The sequence below is a fragment of the Bos taurus genome, chromosome 27 (assembly GCF_002263795.3).
Source record: "Bos taurus isolate L1 Dominette 01449 registration number 42190680 breed Hereford chromosome 27, ARS-UCD2.0, whole genome shotgun sequence".
Classification (NCBI taxonomy): Eukaryota; Metazoa; Chordata; class Mammalia; order Artiodactyla; family Bovidae; genus Bos; species Bos taurus.
The window spans coordinates 34,870,797-34,893,749 of record NC_037354.1 but is presented as its reverse complement, the minus strand read 5'-3'; the positions used below and the strand labels follow the sequence as shown (position 1 = coordinate 34,893,749).

At 36.5% G+C, this 22,953-nt stretch overlaps 1 protein-coding gene across 2 annotated transcripts in view; it reads right to left on the bottom strand.

Annotated features, from left to right (window-relative positions):
* The window catches only part of ADAM18 (ADAM metallopeptidase domain 18), a 111,582-nt gene that overhangs the window by 74,591 nt on the left and 14,038 nt on the right, over positions 1-22,953 (bottom strand). The window contains exons 5-11 of one of the 2 annotated variants that reach the window (XM_024986398.2): positions 22,761-22,837; positions 21,116-21,293; positions 18,670-18,735; positions 13,107-13,178; positions 12,745-12,911; positions 11,698-11,779; positions 2,843-2,979 (exon numbers count right to left, since the gene is read on the bottom strand). In XM_024986398.2, the coding sequence (XP_024842166.1) occupies positions 2,843-2,979; positions 11,698-11,779; positions 12,745-12,911; positions 13,107-13,178; positions 18,670-18,735; positions 21,116-21,293; positions 22,761-22,837 (779 nt within the window). The remainder of the gene's footprint in view (positions 1-2,842; positions 2,980-11,697; positions 11,780-12,744; positions 12,912-13,106; positions 13,179-18,669; positions 18,736-21,115; positions 21,294-22,760; positions 22,838-22,953) is intronic. The other variant, XM_059882370.1, reaches the window with a different exon arrangement.

Below are 22,953 nucleotides of genomic sequence, written 5' to 3'. Positions count from 1 at the left end.
GTTCGTGACATTGTACAGGAGACAGGGATCAAGACCATTCCCATAGAAAAGAAATGCAAAAAAGCAAAATGGCTGTCTGGGGAGGCCTTACAAATAGCTGTGAAAAGAAGAGAAGTGAAAAGCAAAGGAGAAAAGGAAAGATATAAGCATCTGAATGCAGAGTTCCAAAGAATAGCAAGAAGAGATAAGAAAGCCTTCTTCAGCGACCAATGCAAAGAAATAGAGGAAAACAAGAGAATGGGAAACACTAGGGATCTCTTCAAGAAAATCAGAGATACCAAAGGAACATTTCATGCAAAGATGAGCTCGATAAAGGACAGAAATGGTATGGACCTAACAGAAGCAGCAGATATTAAGAAGAGATGGCAAGAATACACAGAAGAACTATACAAAATAGATCTTCATGACCCAGATAATCACGATGGTGTGATCACTGACCTAGAGCCAGACATCCTGGAATGTGAAGTCAAATGGGCCTTAGAAAGCATCACTACGAACAAAGCTAGTGGAGGTGATAGAATTCCAGTTGAGCTATTCCAAATCCTGGAAGATGATGCTGTGAAACTGTTTCACAGCAAATTTGGAAAACTCAGCAGTGGCCTCAGGACTGGAAAAGGTCAGTTTTCATTCCAATCCCAAAGAAAGGCAATGCCAAAGAATCCTCAAACTACCGCACAGTTGCACTCATCTCACATGCTAGTAAAGTAATGCTCAAAATTCTCCAAGCCAGGCTTCAGCAATATGTGAACCGTGAACTTCCTGATGTTCAAGCTGGTTTTAGAAAAGGCAGAGGAACCAGAAATCAAATTGCCAACATCTGCTGGATCATAGAAAAAGCAAGAGAGTTCCAGAAAAACATCTATTTCTGCTTTACTGACTATGCCAAAGCCTTTGACTGTGTGGATCACAAGAAACTGTGGAAAATTCTGAAAGAGATGGGAATACCAGACCACCTGATCTGCCTCTTGAGAAATTTGTATGCAGGTCAGGAAGCAACAGTTAGAACTGGACATGGAACAGACTGGTTCCAAATAGGAAAAGGAGTTCGTCAAGGCTGTATATTGTCACCCTGTTTATTTAACTTATATGCAGAGTACATCATGAGAAACGCTGGACTGGAAGAAACACAAGCTGGAATCCAGATTCCTGGGAGAAATATTAATAACCTCAGATATGCAGATGACACCACCCTTATGGCAGAAAGTGAAGAGGAACTAAAAAGCCTCTTGATGAAAGTGAAAGTGGAGAGTGAAAAAGTTGGCTTAAAGCTCAACATTCAGAAAATGAGTATCATGGCATCCGGTCACACCACTTCATGGGAAATAGATGGGGAAACAGTGGAAACAGACTTTATTTTTCTGGGCTGCAAAATCACTGCAGATGGTGACTGCAGCCATGAAATTAAAAGACGCTTACTCCTTGGAAGGAAAGTTATGACCAACCTAGATAGCATATTCAAAAGCAGAGACATTACTTTGCCAACAAAGGTCCATCTAGTCAAGGCTATGGTTTTTCCTGTGGTCATGTATGGATGTGAGAGTTGGACTGTGAAGAAGGCTGAGCGCTGAAGAATTGATGCTTTTGAACTGTGGTGTTGGAGAAGACTCTTGAGAGTCCCTTGGACTGCAAGGAGATCCAACCAGTCCATTCTGAAGGAGATCAGCCCTGGGATTTCTTTGGAAGGAATGATGTTAAAGCTGAAACTCCAGTACTTTGGCCACCTCATGCAAAGACTTGACTCATTGGAAAAGACTGTAATGCTGGGAGGGATTGGGGGCAGGAGGAGAAGAGGACAACGGAGGATGAGATGGCTGGATGGCATCATTGACTTGATGGACGTGAGTGTCAGTGAACTCAGGGAGTTGGTGATGGACAGGGAGGCCTGGCGTGCTGTGATTCATGGGGTCGCAAAGAGTCGGACATGACTGAGCAACTTATCTGATTTGATCTGATTAAAAGTCAGCCCCTCTACTTAAGCACTAGATCCTACATTCTCTTCTACATTACTTCATGATTTTGCTCCTGTGTTCCTTATATCCAACATCATCATCTTTTCCTCCTCTTCTCTTTATTTTGATCAATCTATAGATATGTCATATCTCCCATCAATAAAATCTCTCCTTTGATTGTAAATTCCACTCCATAATCATGAAAATGTCATCTATGTCTATTATCTCCATTTTATGCCTCCCACAGAGTTCATCCAGTTCCTTAAAAATAACCTAAAATATTGACTGGAATTGTACTGAATGGATGAACTTCTGGAAAAATTAGACATTTTATAGTAAGTCGTCTATTTCCTTAGTGCTGGTACACAGACTAGTTTTCAAGATTGATCACCCTGATGAATTTTCTGATATTGTTGTTCTGATGGTACACTGACTGATTCTGCTGCCTTTGCGTAGGTAGTCAATCATACTATCTGCAAATACGGACATCTACTTTCTTCTTCAAATCTTTTCTTCTTTTTTGTTCCCCTCAGTATAATAGCCAAAGGGACCAGTGCTATGTTACATTGCCAAGGGTGATTTTGCTTTGAACAACAGATACAACAACAATATAAACATCAAAACTATCTGTGTGAATACAATATTTCATAGCCCTCATAAGTCTTTACATTTTTCCTCGAATTCCCTTTAGTGAATATTTCATTATGGGATCCACTACTTTCTGGAGTCTTGTGTCACATGGACAAATTCACTAGTGTGATTTCTCGTCTTGCACAACATTCCTTCCCAATTTTTGATGTGGGATTGAGTATAAAATATAAATTCTTCACATGTTGTAATCAACTGCACAAACATGTGCGTGACATTAATTTGAGAGGAAAAACAAGGCTTACACTGCTTCATGGTTCATTATGCACTTAGCTGTTGGACAGGAACACTCCTGGATGTCATCATATGCTAACCCTATTTTAAGGCCAAGTAGTTGAGCTATAATAACTGAAAATCCCTCCAATGTTATTGTGCCTGGATACTGAAATAAAGAAAGTTGAAGAGAAAACCAACATATGAGAAGAAAATGAAAGCAAGTAATACATCAAAAGAGCTTTGTTCCTATAAAATTTTATATTTTAATACTTTCCCATGTTGACCAGATTTATACTTCAATTTGATAAATCATCAATCTGAATATCCATACTAGTTAATTTATTAAAGAGCATGAGATAAGGTAAAATGTAATCAAACACATTTAACTTTCTTATTAAATCAATTCTTTCAATTAACAAATATAGTTCAATATAGACATAGGTCAGGCACTATGATAAAAAAGATGAGAATATAGTGGCATGTATGAAAAGAAGGAACTTTGTCCACACTTGGAGCATGTTTTACAGAAGAGGGGAAAGAAAATTAGTTGGAAAGTAACAACAAACCTACCAGATATAAAGAAAACATGGAAAGTGCTCTAAAGAAATGGAATTCTTCAACAGAGAATTCTGAGGAGGGGCATAACTGTATAGTTCAGATAGTTAGGAAAGTCTATTTGTGGCATTGATGCTTAGGATGAGATACAAAGTTTGGGAAATGACCCACCATTATGAATAGTGGTAGCAAGCTTGTTTGGGAACCTGTTCAAAGGTTGTAGTATAATGAGTGAAGTAAAGAAATGATAGGGTGGAAGTTCAAGACACAAGCAAGGCCATGGTAAAGAAATCTCGAGTGAGATGTCAGCCCAAAGAGACTGACAGAAGTGTAGAGTAGCATTTCACATGAATGAAATGAAAATTTCACTCATTTCATAAATAAGTGTAATTTATTTATGTAAATAAATGTATTTATTACATTTATTTAATAATTACAAAATTTTTAGAAATTACAAACAAAATTTTTTTAGAACTTCCCAGTTTTTCTATATCAAAAAAATTATGAGTAAAATTTAATTCATACCCTAAATAAAGATATTGTGTGTGTGTGTGCATGGTATAAAGCATGGTCACTACAATTGATGAGACTGGATTATATACTTGAAAACTGTCAAGAGAGTGGGTCTTAAGCATTTTCACAAATAAAGTGGATTGATGGATATATTGATTAATTTTTGGAATCATTCCATAACTAGTATCAAATTATCACATTGTTCAGTTCAGTTGCTCAGTCATGTCCGACTCTTTGTGACCCCATGAGCCACAGCACGCCAGGTCTCCCTGTCCATTACCAACTCCCATAGCCTACCCTAACTCACGTCCATTGAGTCGGTGATGCCATCCAACCACCTCATCCTCTGTCGTCCCCTTTTCCTCCTGCCCCTAATCCCTCCCAGCATCAGGGTCTTTTCAAATGAGTCAGCTCTTCGCATCAGGTGGCCAAAATATTGGAGTTTCAGCTTCAACATCAGTCCTTCCAATGAACACTCAGGACTGATCTCCTGTAGGATGGACTGGTTGGATCTCCTTGTAGTCCAAGGGACTCTCAAGAGGCTTCTGCAACACCACAGTTCAAAAGCATCAATTCTTCGGTGCTCAGCTTTCTTTATAGTCCAACTCTCACATCCATACATGACCACTGGAAAAACCATAGCCTTGATTAGACAGACCTTTGTTGGCAAAGTAATGTCTCTGCTTTTTAATATGCTGTCTAGGTTGGTCATAACTTTCCTTCCAAGGAGTAAGCATCTTTTAATTTCATGGCTGCAGTCACCAACTGCAGTGATTTTGGAGCCCCCCAAAATTACGTCTGACACTGTTTTCACTGTTTCCCCATCTATCTGCCATGAAGTGATGGGACCAGATGCCGTGATCTTTGTTTTCTGAATGTTGAGCTTTAAGCCAACTTTTCCACTCTCCTCCTTCACTTTCATCAAGAAGCTCTTTAGTTCTTCTTTACTTTTTGCCATAAGGGTGGTGTCATCTGCACATCTGAGGTTATTGATATTCCTCCTGGCAATCTTGATTCCAGCTTGTGCTTCCTCCAGCCCAGCGTTTCTCATGATGTACTCTGCATATAAGTTAAATAAGCAGGGTGACAATATACAGCCTTGACTACTTCTTTTCCTATTTGGAACGGGTCTGTTGTTCCATGTCCAATTCTAAGTGTTGCTTCCTGACATGCCTACAGGTTTCTAAATAGGCAGGTCAGGTGGTCTGGTATTCCCATCTCTTTCAGAATTTTCCACAGTACACTTTAATTATATAAGTATTTTATTTGTCAATTATGTCTCAGTAAAGCTAGAAAGTGAAAGTGAAAGTCATTCAGTCATGTCTGACTCTTTATACAGTCCATGGATTATACAGTCCATGGAATTTTCCAGGCCAGAGTACTGGAGTGGCTACCTTTCCCTTCTCCAGGGGATCTTCCCAAACCAGGGATCAAAGCCAGGTCTCCCTCATTGCAGGTGGATTCTTTACCAGCTGAGCCACAAGGGAAGCCCAAGAACACTGGAAGGGTAGCCTGTCCCTTCTCCAGGGAATCTTCCCTATCCAGGAATTAAACAGGGGTCTCCTGCATTGCAGGTGGATTCTTTATCAGCTGACCTATCAGGGAAGCCAATAAAGCTGGGGGTGGGTAGGAAGAGTTGTGTGGTGTGTGTGTTTGCATGTACACAAATACAGGGAGAAAACAGAGAAGAAAATGAATATGGTACAGGTTCAGTAGAGACTTAGAATCTATAATATAGAATATAATAGATACTTCAGGTGGTGAAGAAGTTGGAGTCCACCTGGGATTAACAGAAGCTTTTAGCATTGGTCAGGAGTCTATGCTCAGAGAAAACTAAAAAGAGTTTATGTGACTTTTAGACTGAGGCCAAGTATAATGGACATGGCATCTGGGATCACAGGGCAACTCAGGGCAAAATCTTTACCATCTCTAGCCTGGAAAATATAAAATGTGAATATCAGGAAATTATGACTGCCAAATACACAAGCAGAAAACTTCAGAAAGAAGATAATCTGAATTCTGTCTCCCACATTTCTCGCTGATTCCTGAGACACTCATACAATTAGCAGCCTCAAACTGAAGAGCTCAGCTGAGGCCAGAGCTGCCTTCGGTGAGGCTGAGTTGCTGTTCTGACTTTAACCAAGAGCACTGAACGACAAAACAAGCAAACAAAAATCAACCCTCTTCAGAGAAAAGCAGCAGAATCCAGACTTCCGATGAATGGTATAATGTCCAAGGTCTCAAAGAATATCATTAAAAAAGCCATGGAAACTAAATCAGGATGTGAGCAATGGCCCATAAAACTAGCCTAGAATGTGTATTTTAGAAAAGGAACTGTCTTCAGAAATGGAAAATATAAAGAGAAATCAGTGCCTCATGACAATTCTCAGAAATATTCTGAATACAGCCCAAAATTACTCACATACCAAGAACCAGGAATATCTTGACTGCAGTCAGAAATGGCAATCAACAGAAAGCAAAACCAAGATGCATTTCCTGACAAGGATTTTAAAGCAACCACCATAAAAATGCTCCAATGAGCTATTGCAAAAACTCTTAAAGGAAATTAAGAAATAGAAAATCTCATCAAATAAATAGATAATATAAAAAGAACCAAATTAAAACTTCAGAAGAGAAAAAATACAATAATAAGAAAATAAACTTCAATAGATGAATTTAGTAAAAAAACAGAGATGACAGAAGGGAGTATCAGAGAACTTAAAGACTGATTAGTATAAATTATCCAATCTCAAAACAGAGAAGAAATAGCTTTTGAAAAAATTAACAGAAATACAGGAGTAGTGGGACAATGACAACAACAAAAACCTAACATTAATATCATTAATGGCCCAGAAAAAAAATGCATAGCTGAAATATAGTTGAAGAAAAAAATGGCTTAAAATCTCCTCAATTTGGCAAAAGACACAAATCTACATATTTAATAGATTCACAAAACTTCTAACAATAAACTCAAAATAATGCATGATCAGACACATCATAATTAGATGGCCAGAGAAAACTTTTAAATGTCTTGAAGTCAACCAAAGGAAAACAACAGATTGCTTACAGAGGAACAATGATTAATAGGAGTTCTCCTCCTATTAATTCTGAATTAATGTCAGAATTATTTCTAATTCTGACATTAGAAATAATGTCAGACAGAGAATGTAACACAATAGTTTTGAAGTGCTGAAAACGACTTTCATCCAGCAAAAATATCCTTAAATAATGAAGATGAAATAAAGACATTCTAAAATGAAGGAAAATTAAGAGACACATGGCCAGTAACCAAGCTTTAAAAAAAATGACTAAAGGAAGCTCTTCAGACAAGAAAGAAAATGATAATAAAAGAAAACCTGTAACATCAGTAATGAAGAAAGAGGAACAGAAAATGTACTTACATGGGTAGATAAAATAGACTATTTTTCATTTGATTTTTTTCAATAAAAATTATGTTTCAGTGTTGAAAACAAAAATTATAATTTAGTGTGTATGCTTACTAATTGCTTAGAAGTAATATTTAAGCAAACTATACTATAAAATTTCCCATTTTATGATTATGCACATAATTTCAGATCTAAAATAAGTATGGTATTAACATTTCTATATTCTACTTGAAATAGTAAAATGCTGGTAAACAAACTTGTGTGTATGTGATTGTGTCACTGTGCATGTGTAATCTCACTACAGAACATATGAAAAATGTTTTACAAAGAGAAATATTGAAAAACACTAAAAAGAGATTGATAGTTTATATAAAGAGACAGGATATATTTGTGTACTATACAGTATTTGTCACAACTGTAATTACCTACACACAGTGGGTTAATGTGTGGATAAAGCTGTAAATAGAACTTTATTTACAATATAGGTGGTTGGCCAGATTTGGCCAATGGGTCATGCTTGCTTATTATGTCTATGATGAATAAATCAAAATAGAATATCAAAAATTGTTCTAGAAAAATTGAGAACTGTAAATGGCAACAGAGGACCAAAAAAAGAGAGATAAAACAGAAAACATATACTAAGTTGACAAACTGAAATATAGATGCATCAGAAATTAGATTCAGTGCAAATTGTCTAAACATACTAATTAAAAGAAACATATTGGTGAAACAAAGGAAAAAACACATGGTCCAGCTGCTGACTGGAAATTCACATAATATATAAAGACAAAAGCAGTTAAGAAAACAGATTTAACATATGAACATTCATCATAAGAAAGCTGGAGAGGCTATATTGATAACAGATGAAGCTAGCTTCAGAAAAAAGATTATCATGGACAAAGGATATTGCAGTAATAAAAAGTTCAATAATAATCTTAAATGTTTGCATATCAAACATAAGAGCTGCAAAAATATGAAGCTACGATGAATATAATTGAACGAATAAACACACACATACATAATTTAGTTGGAGACTTCAACAACTCTCATAATTGATAAAAGCACTAGACAACAGGAAATTGTTCAAAAGACATGAAAAATATTATCAGACAATGTCTATAAAACTGGCATTTATAGAACACTCAACTACAGCATGATATATGTCTTATGCAGTTTGTAACATATATGGCTTTAAACCAAGGTGTTCAGGGACTTCAATAATTGCAAGGTTTCTACCCGTGATTGGGCTTCCCTGGTGGCTCAGTGGTAAAGAATCCATCTGCAATGCAGGAGACAGGAGACATGGGTTCGATTCCTGGGTGGAAAAGATCCTCTGGAGAAGAAAATGCCAACCCACTCAAGTATTCTTGCCTGGGAAATCCCATGGACAGAGGAGCCTGACGGGCTACATACAGTAAATGGGGTCACAGACATTACTTAGCAACTAAACCACCACCACCCATGATATGAAGTTGCACAATTTTATGCCCTGGAAAAAGTTAAGCCAATTGCTCAAGGTAGAGAAAAAGGATTTGAAACATATAAAATATCATGTATGAAACAAAAAAAAGAAAAGGAAAAAGGTAAAAAGAGCAAAAAAAAAAAGATGATGAGTCAAAATGCTCTCATACATACTTAACAAAGTTCTACAAAGAAAAGGGAAACAAAAATATGATCAAGTAAACAATACAATAAAACTTCTCAGGACAGATGTAAATTAGTACCCAAATTGAAAGTGCTCTAATGTAACAAGCATGTTGGATGATAAAAGATACCATGGAAGGATAAAAAGATCTTAAATGTTTCCATGAAGAAATAAGCTATTAGGATGTTGAATCCTGATGTCAATATAGGAAGTCAATAGATAATGCCTAATTTTGAAGCATTAGTATTAACAAAGCTAGTGGAGGTGATGGAATTCCAATTGAACTACTTCAAATCCTAAAATATGATGCTGTGAAAGTACTGCAGTCAATACGCCAGCAAATTTGGAAAACTCAGCAGTGGCCACAGGACTGGAAATGGTCAGTTTTCATTCCAATCCCAAAGAAAAGCAATGCCAAAGAATGCTCAAATTACCACACAATTGCACTCATCTCACATGCTAGCAAAGTAAATTCTCAAACTTCTCCAAGCCAGGCTTCAACAGTACATGAACAGTGAACTTCCAGATGTTCAAGCTGGATTTAGAAAAGGCAGAGGAATCAGAGATCAAATTGCCAACATCCGTTGAATCATCAAAAAAGCAACAGAGTTTCAGAAAAACACCTACTTCTACTTTATTAACTATGCCAAAGTCTTTGACTGTGTGGATCACAACAAAGTGTAAAAAACCATTCAAGTGATGGGAATACCAGACCACCTGACCTGCGTCCTGAGAAATCTGTATGCAAATTAAGAAGCAACAGAACTGGACATGGAACAGTGGACTGGTTCCAAATTGGGGAAGGAGTATGTCAAGGCTGTATATTATCACCCTGCTTATTTAACTTATATGCAGAGTACATCATGAGAAATGCTGGGCTGGATGAATCACAAGATGAAATCAAATTTGCTGGGAGAAATATCAATAACCTCAGATAGGCAGATGACACCACCCTTATGGCAGAAAGTGAAGAAGAACTAAAGAGCCTCTTGATAAAAGTGAAAGAGGAGAGTGAAAAAGTTGGCTTAAAATTCAACATTCAGAAAACTAAGATCATGGCATCTGGTCCCATCACTTCATAGCAAATATAAGGGGAAACAATGGAAATAGTAACAGACTTTATTTTGGGGGGCTCCAAAATCATTGCAGATGGTGACTAAAGCCATGAAACTAAAAGACACTTGTTCCTTGGAAGAAAAGTTATGACCAACCTAGACAGCTTATTAAAAAGCAGAGACATTACTTTGCCAACAACGGTCCATCTAGTCAAGGCTATGGTTTTTTCAGTAGTGATATATGGATGTGAGAGTTGGACTATAAAGATGAGTACAGAAGAATTGATGCTTTCAAACTGTGTTGTTGGAGATGACTCTTGAGAGTCCCTTTGGACAGCTAGGAGATTGAACCAGTCTATCCTAAAGCAGATCAGTCCTAAATATTCGTTGGAAGAACTAATGCTGAAGCTGAAACTCCAATATTTTGGCCACCTGATGCAAAGAGCTGACTCATTTGAAAAGACCCTGATGCTGGGAAAGATCGAAGGCAGGAGGAGAAGGGGATGACAGAGGATGAGGTGGTTGGATGGCATCACCAACTCAATGGACACGAGTTTGAGTAGACTCCAGGAGTTGGTGTTGGATAGGGAGGTCTGGCGTGCTGCAGTCTGTGGGGTTGCAAAGAATAGGACACGACTGCGTGACTGAACTGAACTGAACTGAAATTTGAATACTCAAGGAATTTATTGGGCATATTACTCAGAAATATAGAGCAAAGGAATGAACAACTATTTCTACACGTATAAGCATGAGTAACTATCAAAGACGTAGCTTTGAGCAAATATGTTGTAAACACACACATTGAGAACACATACTCTATTATTTACAGAAAGCTCAAAGAAAGATCAAATTAACCAGTGAGTAAGTGTCAAGATAGGGGGAGGGAGGATTTAGGAGTCTTCTGATATGTTGATAAGATTTTATTTTCTTACCTCTGTGATACTTATACCTATGTATGACTTGGCCAAAATCAAGCATGCTATACATTTATGATTTGTGCAATGTTCTCTATACATGATGCACCTCAATAAAATTTTTATTTAAAAGAAAATATCTACTAAGTTATATGCCAGGAAGGAAAGTTTAAAAACAAAAGGATAAGGATTCAAGAAGTGTAGATTATGCAAAGAATTGATTTAGTTGTTTACAGTAGTCTTGTAAAACCATTTTTATTTATAATAAGAATATTTGCTCTATTTGGTAAGATATAACTTTGAAAGAAAAAGTAAGTAGTAGAGTTGTATGCTTCAACTTGTATACATCTTTTAACAAGCTATTCAAAATAGTTCTGAAATGATATATAAAGTAAGAACAAAGCAAAACAATAATACATAGTTAATGGTTACATGTATTTGCAACAATATTATAAAATATGCAAAAACTAGCAAATATGAAGTCATGCCTTCTGTTATTTCCTGAATTTGAAGGAGACATAACAGAAGGCTTTAACTTTTCCCTAAGGTTTTCTGTCCTTAGGAAATCTGATACATGCTATTATCTTTTATGCCAGGCTGGTGAAGAGGTATAGTCATATCTCTTTGTATCATTTTCCTATGTTTGAAATTTATAATTAAATAAACTGAGATTAAAATCATGTTGTCCCAACAAAATAATAATCCATACATATATAGAGAAAAAATCAAGTTTACTTCACTATGTAAAATAATATTTATAAAACACAATATAAAGTTTAGAAGAAAATAGTCACAGAGAGGACACGTATTACATACCACAGCAACATCTGCATCATAGCTTCTATTGCATATTGTGCCAGGAAATGTTGCTCCCACATATTTAGGCTGTTTCCTGTAACTACATCATTATAATGTTTCCTTTTTTTTATTAGCATGGTCATTCAGAACGATTCACAAGCTTATTTATTAAGTTAAATCTCCCATAAAATTTAAAATAAGTTTTCAAACATACTATTTTTAATCTGAATAATACCTAATATATTATACAAAATGCTCAAATTTTTGAAAACTATAATTCACCTTAATACCAATCTTTTTTCTTAACCTAACTCCTTGACTTGATATAATTTTATTATATCAAATTCTCCTCAGTTTCCCTTATTCAGCAATTGTTTTGGTCACTAAAAATTAAAAGGAATTTTTAATTTATGGAAAATAATTCTTGCCATCTAAATATAAGCAGTTTTTAAAATTATAGACAGGCATTTCTTCAGTCATGTCCTACTGTTTGCGATCCCATAGGCTGTAGCCCACCAGGCTCCTCCGTCCATGGAATTCTCCACAAGAATACTGGAGTGGGCAGCCATTCCCTTCTCCAAAGATCTTCCCAACTCAGGGATCAAACCTGAGCTTCCCACACTGCAGGCAGATTCTTATCATCTGAGCCACCAGGGAAGCCCTAATCTTATTACCAAAAACCTAAATGTTTCTTTATTGAACAGTAGACATGAAATGCATTCACAAATCGTAGGTAATAGTTATTAACTGAATAGTATCAGTTTTGCATCCTTAATAAGTTGGGGTTTGTATGTATTCTGTCATATAGCTGATATTATAAAAGCTCATGAAATATTTTTTCATATGAATTATATTCCAAAATATTTTGTCATATAAGTGATTCAGATTGTTTTTATTTTTATCATGTTTCCTACTACACTATCACCTCGATGGCAACAGCTGTATTTTACTTAACGTTTTCAAAGGGGCCTACAGAAAACTGAAAACACTATAAATGTGTTATATTATAAAATTAATGAAATTATTTATGTATATCTCTTTATTAATGCAGAATATTGTGCTTACATAAGTAAGAGTGTTACATCGTGGGGCCGAAGGATAAGATAGTCCTGTTTCCATGCCAAAAATCTTTGTAATAAATCATCAGCATCTCCAATGGTGGAAATTTGGTTTTTATCTGACCACAATTCCAAGTAGGATAATATCACAGTCAATTTGAACTGACTAAACATCTAAAAATAAGATTTATATTGTATATATTCAAATAAAATAAATCATTAAATCAAAACAGTACATAAAAAATAAAGTTTACTTGATTACCTTGGATATTAATCCAAGGACTTGAAGTCATTAATTTGCCATGATATAATGAAAAGGTTTTCAATGACTTTTCATAAATTTATACATGCAAAAATGTTAAAACTTACTGCATTGACAAGGCCAATAATCTGGATAATTTTCTGTGTTACAGCCATCATTTCTGATCCCATATAATCATACTGAAAAAGAAATTTTTTATGACCCTTTTAAAAATGTAAGTGACAGCAATTTTTCTTGTATGATGAATATCTCTTGATGATAGCAAGCAGGAAAACCATAAGATTTGTGAGATTAATTAAAATATACTAACATAAAGATAATAATATTTACCATAATGAAAACAAACAACAATAAAAAAATCATACTTAGGGATTCAAAATAGATTCTCACTTGTTATGTATTTTAAAGACACTGTCCAGCAGAAACAATTGAAATCATCAAGAGGTACTAAAATAACTTCACAGATCTGTCTGTATTATAAAGGGATTTCTTGAAGTAGATATTTTCTAAAACAGAAGAAATCAGTCACAGCATTTCCCATTGCATGCTTAGCAATTAAAGAAGAGTAAATAAATATTAAAAATAATCAACATGCTCAAATAAATCTTTAGGAAGACAGAAATCTTAATGATGTAAAGTGAAAATTATGTGGCATGAATGATTCCAAAAGGTTTGATAAAGAACAAAATGAAATAGGATAAAGGTGAAAAGAAAGAAAATATTTTTTTTTGAAACTGATAAATATATTTTTAAAAACTATAGTCAATTTACAATATTATATTAGTTTCAGGTGTACACCATGGTGATTCAATATTTTCTTAGATTATACGCCATTTAAAGTTGAAAAGACTATCAATACCAATCACTTGTGAGAAGATGGAAGCGCAAACTGCTACAGTCACTTTTGAAAATTATCAATATCCTCTAAGAGTAATTTACACTAACCTAATGACATAATAATTTCACTCTTATCTAGATACGCAAAAGACACTATGTTTACCAAATGGATATTTTTCCAAAAAAGAAATGCAAGTGACCAACAGGTACACAAAAGGTATTCAACATTACTAACCATCAGGGAAGTGAAAACAAAATCCACAGTGAGATTTCACCTCACACTGGTCAGATGGCTATCATCAAAAAAACAAAACAAAAGAAAAAAAAAAAAACAACAGCTTACATATGCCTAAGAAATCTGTATGCAGGTCAAGAAGCAAAAATTGGAACCAGACATGGAACAACAAACTTTTTCCAAATTGGGAAAGGAGTACATCAAGGCTGTATATTGTCACCCTGCTTATTTAACTTAAATGCAGAGTACATCATGTGAAATGCTGGGCTGGATGAAGCACAAGATGGAATCAAGATTTCCAGGAGAAATATCAATAGCCTCAGACATACAGATGACATCACTTTTATGGCAGTAAGCGAAGAGGAACTAAAGAGCCTCTTGATGAAAGTAAAAGAGGAGAGTGGAAAAGTTGGCTTAAAACTCAACATTCAAAAAACTAACCAGTCCCATCACTTCATGGCATATAGACGAGGAAACAATGGAAACAGTGACAGACTTTATTTTCTTTCCAAAATCATTGCAGATGGTGACTGCGGCCATGAAATTAAAAGATGCTTGCTCCTTTGAAGAAAACTTATGACCAACCTAGTCTGCATATTAAAAGGCTGACATTACTTTGCCAACAAAGGTCCATCTAGTCAAAGCTATGGTTTTTCCAGCAGTCATATATGGATGTGAGAGTTGGACTATAAAGAATGCTGAACACTGAAGAATTGATGCTTTTGAACTGTGGTGTTAGAGAAGACTCTTGAGAGTCCCTTGGACTGCAAAGAGATCCAACCAGTCAATCCTAAAGGAAATCAGTCCTGAATATGCATTGGAAGGACTGATACTGAAGCTGAAGCTCCAGCATTTTGGCCGCCTGATGTGATGAACGGACTCATTGGAAAAGACCCTGATGCTGGGAAAGATTGAAGGCAGGAGGAGAAGGGAATGACAGAGGATGAGATGATTGGATGGCATCACCAACTCAATGGACATGAGTTTGAGCAGGCTTTGGGAGTTGGTGATGGACAGGTAAGCCTGGTGCACTGGAGGCCATGGGGTTGCAAAGAGTCGGACACAACTGAGTGACTGAACTGAACTGACAAATGCTGGTGAGCATGTTGAGAAAAGGAAACCCTTGTACTCTGTGGGATTGTAAATTGGTACAGCATTATGGAAAACAATATGCTCCTAAGTCACTTCAGTCGTGTCTGACTCTGTGCAACCCCATAGATGGCAGCCCACTAGGCTCCCCTGTCCCTGGGATTCTCCAGGCAAGAACACTGGAGTGGGTTGCCATTTCCTTATCCAATGCATGAAAGGGAAAAGTGAAAGTGAAGTAGCTCAGTCGTGTCCGACTCTTAGCGACCCCATGGACTGTGGCCCACCAGGCTCCTCTGTTCATGGTATTTTCCAGGCAAGAGTGCTGGAGTGGGGTGTCATTGCCTTCTCTGGAAAAACAATTTAACAGTTCCTTAAAAATCAAAAAAAGAACTGCCATATGAATGACAATCCCACTTCTCAGTATAGAACCTAAGAAAGTGAAATCAATATCTCATAGAAATATCTGTATTCCCATGTTTGAAATGTTATTCACAATAGCCTAGATATAAAAACAACTTTAAGTGTCGTCAAAAGATGAAAGAACAGAAAAAAGTGGTATTTATGCACAATGGGAGGAGGGCCTGGCAATCCACTCCAGTGTTCTTACCTGGAGAATGCTATGGACAGAGGAACCTGGTGGGCTAAAATCCATAGTGTTGCAAAGAGTTGGACACAACTAAAGCGACTTAGTACAGTACATGTACAATGGCATAGTATTCAGTCACAAAAAGGAGGAAATTCTCTCATTTGCAACAACATGATAAATCTGGAGGGCATTGTGCTAAGTGAAATAAGCCAACCCAAGAAAGACAGAAACTGTGTTGTGTCATGGCATCACTAACATGTAGAATCTAAAACAAACAAACAAAAACAAACAAACAAACAAAAGTCAAATTTCATAGAAACAAAGAATAGAATTTTGGTTGCCAGAGGAAGTAATGGAGAAATGTAGGTCAAAGGGTAAAAACTTTTCAGTTATAGGTTCTGAGTATCTAATGTGCAGCACAGTGACTATAGTTAATGATATGGTATTGTATACTTGGAAGTTGATGAGTTCTCTTAAGTGTTCTTACCACACACACACACACACGGAACATAATGTTAATGCTGTGAGGCAGTGAATGTGTTAATTATCTTGGTCTTGGTAAACAATCCGCAATGTACATGGTCATCAAATCTTCACATTGTACAATTTAGCCATATACAATCATATTTATCAATAATTCCTCAAAAAATTGGAAAAAAAATATTAAGTCAATTGGTCAGCTGGCAAATATCTATCACACTTCAAAGAAAACAGTGTGACTGGAGAGGGTACAGCAGGTTAAGGAGAGGGCAAGGCAGTTAGGAAGTGTGGTCAGAGACCCCAGCCTCATCTGGGGATGAGAGGGTGGGTAGATAGTATTGTGCATCCTAGGCTAGTCCAGATGTTCAAGCTGGTTTTAGGAAAGGCAGATGAACCAGAGACCAAATTGCCAACATCCATTGGATCATTGAAAAAGCAAGAGAGTTCCAGAAAAATATCTATTTCTGCTTTATTGACATGCCAAATCCTTTGACTATGTGGATCACAATAAACTGGAAAATTCTGAAAGAGATGGGAATACCAGACCATCTGACCTGCCTCTTGAGAAATCTGTGTGCAGGTCAGGAAGTAACAGTTAGAACTGGACATGGAACAACAGACTGGTTCCAAATAGGAAAAGGAGTACGTAAAGGCTGTATATTGTCACCCTGCTTATTTAACTTATATGCAGAGTGCATCATGAGAAATGCTGGGCTGGAAGAAAACACAAGCTGGAATTAAGATTGCCGGGAGAAATATCAATAGCCTCAGATATGCAGATGACACCACTCTTATAGCAGAAAGTGAAGAGGAACTAAAAAGCCTCTTGATGACACTGAAAGAGGAGAGTGAAAAAGTTGGCTTAAAGCTCAACATTCAGAAAATGAAGATCATGGCATCTGGTCCCATCACTTCATGGGAAATAGATGGGGAAATGTTGGAAACAGTGTCAGACTTTAATTTTGGGGGCTCCAAAATCACTGCTGATGGTGACTGCAGCCAAGAAATTAAAAGATCCTTACTCCTTGGAAGAAAAGTTATGACTAACCTAGATAGCATATTCAAAAGCAGAGACATTACTTTGCCAACAAAGGTCCGTCTAGTCAAGGCTATGGTTTTTCCAGTGGTCATGTATGGATGGGAGAGTTGGACTGTGAAGAAACCTGAGCACCGAAGAATTGATGCTTTTAAACTGTGGTGTTGGAGAAGACTCTTGAGAGTCCTTTGGACTACAAGGAGATCCAACCAGTCCATTCTGGAGGAGATCAGCCCTGGGATTTCTTTGGAAGGAATGATGTGAAAGCTGAAACTCCAGTACTTTGGCCACCTCATGCGAAGAGTTGACTCATTGGAAAAGACTCTGATGCTGGGAGGGATTGGGGGCAGGAGGAGAAGGGGACGACAGAGGATGAGATGGCTGGATGGCATCACTGACTCGATGGACGTGAGTCTGAGTGAACTCCGGGAGTTGGTGATGGACAGGGAGGCCTGGTGTGCTGTGATTCATGGGGTCGCAAAGAGTCGGACACGACTGAGCGACTGAACTGAACTGAACTGAGGCTAGTTTGGGGCTAGTTTGGGATCCTAATTACATACATTTGTTGTTGTTTGTTGTTTAGTCACTCAGTCCTGTCTGATTCTTCTGTGGCCCTATGGACTGTTGCCCTCCAGGCTCCTCTGTCCATGGGATTTTCCAGCCAAGAATGCTGGAGTGGGCTGCCATTTCCTTCTCCAGGGGATCTTCCTGACTCAAGGATCCAATCCACGTCTCCTGCATTGCAGGCGGATTCTTTACCAGTGAGCCATGGGGGAAGCCTCTTAACTATATCCAAGTCACACCTAAAATTAAATATTTTTAATTGGAAATCATCAGAAAATTACATACATTATGTCTTTAAGAAGTTTTTCATAATGTTTAAAGAGAGAAGGCAAATAAAGCACAAGGTCCCACTTTATAGCACAGGGAGCTGTATTCAATGTCCTGTGATAAACCATGATGGAAAAGAATACCAAAAAGGAATGTTTATATGTATATAACTGATTCACTTTACTGTATAGCAGATACTGGCACAAAATTGTAAATCAATTATATTTCAATAAAAAATGAATTAATTAAAAATAAAATAAAAAATGTCTGGACTCTGAAAGATAAATTGCTCCAAATTGGCAGCTCTATGTTTTAATTTTTCTATAAACATTTAGCAAAAAAAAGTATAGCTACCTTTCCATGATCATTAGAAATATTAATTTTGAAACCTGCAAGAGAGCTAACAATATAATAAATTTCCATAAATTGATTCCATAAATTTAATATTCAGAAATGATTAAACATTTTGGCTGATGTTCTCTAGGTGATAGCAATAAAACATTAAACTTTAAGAAAGGAAAATTAAAATGGGAAAGAAGAGAGAGAGCAATGGAAGGAGGGGAAAGTTTGACTTACCAAAGCTTTTTCGACTATAATGTGCATTTCTAGATATTGGGGCAATAGTTCTGAAAAAGTTTTTTCCTGAAAAGAGAATTTATCAAATGTTAATACGTTTTGAATTTATTAAACAGACAGTGACATGTAAAGGAGGCAAGTGACCTCATAAAACCCTCATGAGGTCTTAAGTATAAAAATTAACTGCAAATCAGAAAATTAACTTGAAAACAAATTTCAAGTTTAAAGGAATCCCAGTGAGCCTGCTAGAGTAAGGCAGAAGTCTAGGTATTCACTATTAACACTGAATAAGAGAAAGTGAATAATCCATAGCTCCAGAGCATAAGCTCTGTGTTGCATTTGATACAATGTAATAATCCTTGATTGTGTCAAGTTAGTCAGCTATAAATCATGAATTTATCACACCATTTCGTACTCTAACGGTGATTTTACAAGAGCTGTATATCTAACATGCTGAAATACCATTTCAAACATGGATATTTTAAAGGACCTACAATTTCTTCCTTGACCCCGGTAATTAAATCTAAGTGTAAGGAGGGAACAAAGATGGCGTCTGTCATAAAACAGCTTTTTTTGTTGCTGTTATTTAGTCACTAAGTCATGTCTGACTCTGTGACTCCGTGGACTACGGCCCACCAGTCTTCTCTGTCCGTGAGATTCTCCAGATAAGAATACTGGAGTGGGTTGCCGTTTCCTTCTCCAGGGGATCTCCCTGACGCAGGGATCGAACTCGTGTCTCCTGCATTGGCAGGTGAAGTCTTTACCACTGAGCCAGCAGGGAAGCCCCACAAAATAGTATAGCTTACTATATAAACAAGCAAACAAAGAAACTGGATTCAACTGGTAGAGCCTAGGTTTGCATTTTCACAGGGAAGTAAACTATGCATGCCTCTTAAATGTGTATATACTGAGATGCTGATTTCTTTTCTTGGTGTTCAAAGTTCACTTAAAAAATATTTTGTATTTTGGTTGCTCTTACTGTGCTTGTATAAAAATATAAGCCACTGTTGACAACCATGGATTCCAAATTGCAGCCTGGTTGAATATAATTACAAATTATGTACACACCATAACCAATTTTCCGTATGTTTCTACACAGCAGATTTCATATTTTAATAACAGTGTTTTTTCCCCATTTGCCATTTCAAATTTATTTTCTTATTTTCAAAATAATAAAACTGTATCTTTAATACCTGTGTTTTAAAATGAACTTATAGTACCATTCATCATAATGTCACATGTCATTTTCAGTAATTGAACTTCAAAATCCATTCATTTTAATGGGTTACTTTTATTCTCTTCTTTAAAATGTTTTGTTCAGTGTTTTAAAAATAAGTATTGAATCATAGAATATTGCCAAAATAGATCACAGGTCTCTTGTAATTCTCCCCAGTGGTTACATCCTACAAAATTACAGTACATTTTCAAAACTGGGGTATTCACCTGGTACAATGTGTATGTGTATAGCTGTACATCATTTAGTCATGTGTATGTTTATATAACCACAACTCCAGTCAAGATACAAAACTATTTTGTCACCATGAAGATTTCCCTTCTTGTACCTCTTTAAAGTCAATTGAGATTATACAGTCTGAGGAAGAGAAAGAAATCAGAATGGAAAAAAATGAACAGAACCTGCTCTTTTCCTATGGGGCATTTTCAAGCACACCGACATGTATACAGTGGAGGTAATAGGGAGGAGATAGATAAAAGGGCAAAAAGGAGCTTCAAAGAACTAAAGGCCAAAATGTTCCTAAATCTCATGAAAAAATTAAACATCCAAGAAGCTTAATGAACTCCAAGTAGGATAAACTCAAAGGGACCCAATCAAAGACACACATAAGAAAACTGTCATAAGGCAAAGACAAAGACTCTTGAAAGAATCAACAAAGAAGGGCCACATCGTGCACAAGGAATCCTCAATAAGATGACTAACATCTGATTCTTCATCAGAGAAAATGGAGTCCAAAAGATAGCGAACTGAAATATCCAAAGTGATGAAAGAAAAACACCTGTCAACTAAGAATTCTATATTCAGCCTACAAATTAAATGTTTAATAATATACAAATGATACAGTATTTTAGAAAGACATGTCCCAGTAGTATGTAAACCTATATATCAAAATATTAAAAGCAATGTTACCAGGGCAGTGGTAATTAGTGTTTCTATATTCCTAATTTTATTCAATAATAAGCACTTTTGCTTGAATAAAAATTAAAAACAAGAAATATTACATAAGACAACATACAACAATAAGCTTGAAATACATTATTGCATATTTCCATGTATTTTAGATGGAATATGGATGTTTTATATACCCATGTAGAAAACAGATACCAAATGTTATATTGCTACTCAGCAGCTAAGTACTTCCTTTTCCTGACTAACACAATTCTACAAAAGTAATTTTATAGTGTGTCATGACATCAGAATTGTCTCAGTTACCTGTGAGCTTAAATGGATTGTATAGGACTGATCTTTCTGCCAAATATTGCTGTAATTTTCTGCAAACATTGGTTTATCTGGATGGTCATTTTTCACTTGATAAATTATGTGCTCAAATCTTGCTGAAAATTCCAAAGGCTCAATGCCATAGCTGATATTTTCAAACTGAAGGAATCCCCTGAATATTTAGAAAACAATGACATAAAAATCCTGCCAATAATCCCATCATCCTGCAAACGATTCCATCAGATTTATAATTCAAAATGCCATAAGAAATGAGCAACCATAATGAGGAACATGTTTTAAAGTCACTCTCTTTTCCTACTTTTTTTTCAGCTACCACTAGTAACTGAGTAACCACATCTGCCTCAGTTTTTCTCATGTATTAAAGAACTAAATATACTGAGAAGTATTTTGTTTTTTCCATATAGCAGTCACATTCATTCAAGGTGTATTAAGGCCATGCATGGGGTTGCAAAGAGTCGGACATGACTGAGCGACTGAATTGAACTGATTTGCTGGAAACGAAGGCGTTTGTTGAGAATTCCAAGAATAAAAAGTTCCTGTTCTTACTGAGGGACAGTGGGTATACAGAGTGGAGGTCTAAAAAGGCTGATATATAGGAAAACCGCATTTAGAAAATGTCAAGTTTCTGAGTCAACAAATTCTGGACATCAGGCGATGAAAACCAAAGGGAAAGTGGGAAGAATCTTTTTGCTCTGCTCTGGGCCTGTATCTTCATCTGATAAACTCATCACCTTCTTCCTGCCACTTCAATGATGAAAATCATCACCCCTGCCCTTTTACCTCTGAGGTACCTTCTCAGCTAGTCGTCTTACATCTGATACAAAGCACACCTACACTGAGAATATACAACTTACGCTTAGTTAAGTAACTACTTAATGTAATTTTCCATAACTATTCCAGATAGCTGATACAAAATACAACAATAACATCCAGGGAGATCCAGGGAGATATTCTAAAGGATTTAGCGGGTGGGTGTGTTTGAATTTTTTTTTTTTAACGCATCTGTCTCTTTCTCCTCAATATCTTGAACATAACTTCAGTTAGTGATTTCACTTCAATGGTTACTGTAAAGGCCCATTTATTAATATTAAAAACTAAGGCCATCATGAAGAAAACATTCCGAATGGAATCCTCCTTAAATATCCCAGATTTGTGTTTTGCAGCCACTAAATTTTATTTTAAAGTATATCCTAATTTTTCATGTATAAATAACCTCAAAGATTCTGTTGTGTGTTACTCGTTCAGTCATGTCTGACTCTTTGGGACCCCATGGATTGTAGCCCACCAGACTCCTTTGTCCATGGAATTCTCCAGGCAAGAATACTAGAATGGGTTACCATTCCTTTCTCCAGGGAATCTTCCCAACCCAGGGACTGAACGTGGGTCTCCTGCCCTGCAGGCAGATTCTTTACTTTTTTAGCCACCAGGGATGGGCAGTAGCCCACCAGACTCCTCTGTCTATGGGATTTTTTCCAGCAAGAATACTGGAGTGGGTTGCCATGCCCTCTTCCAGGGGATCTTCCTGACCTAGGGATCTAACCCACCTCTTCTGGGTCTCTTGCATCACAGGCAGATTCTTTACCCACTGAGTTATGGGGAAGCCCCAAGATTCTGTTACCTGAGTCCAGAACAGATGCTGAGTGTCACGACTGAATTTGGGAAACCTGCAATGTATCCTTGATAATGACAAGGCATCTGAAAAACAGTACAGTGAAGCCAATAAATAAATTATTCATGCATAAAATGTATTGGCAAACGTTATAAATATTCAAAACATTAAAACAGTTGAAAGTAATAAGTTTCTGTATCAT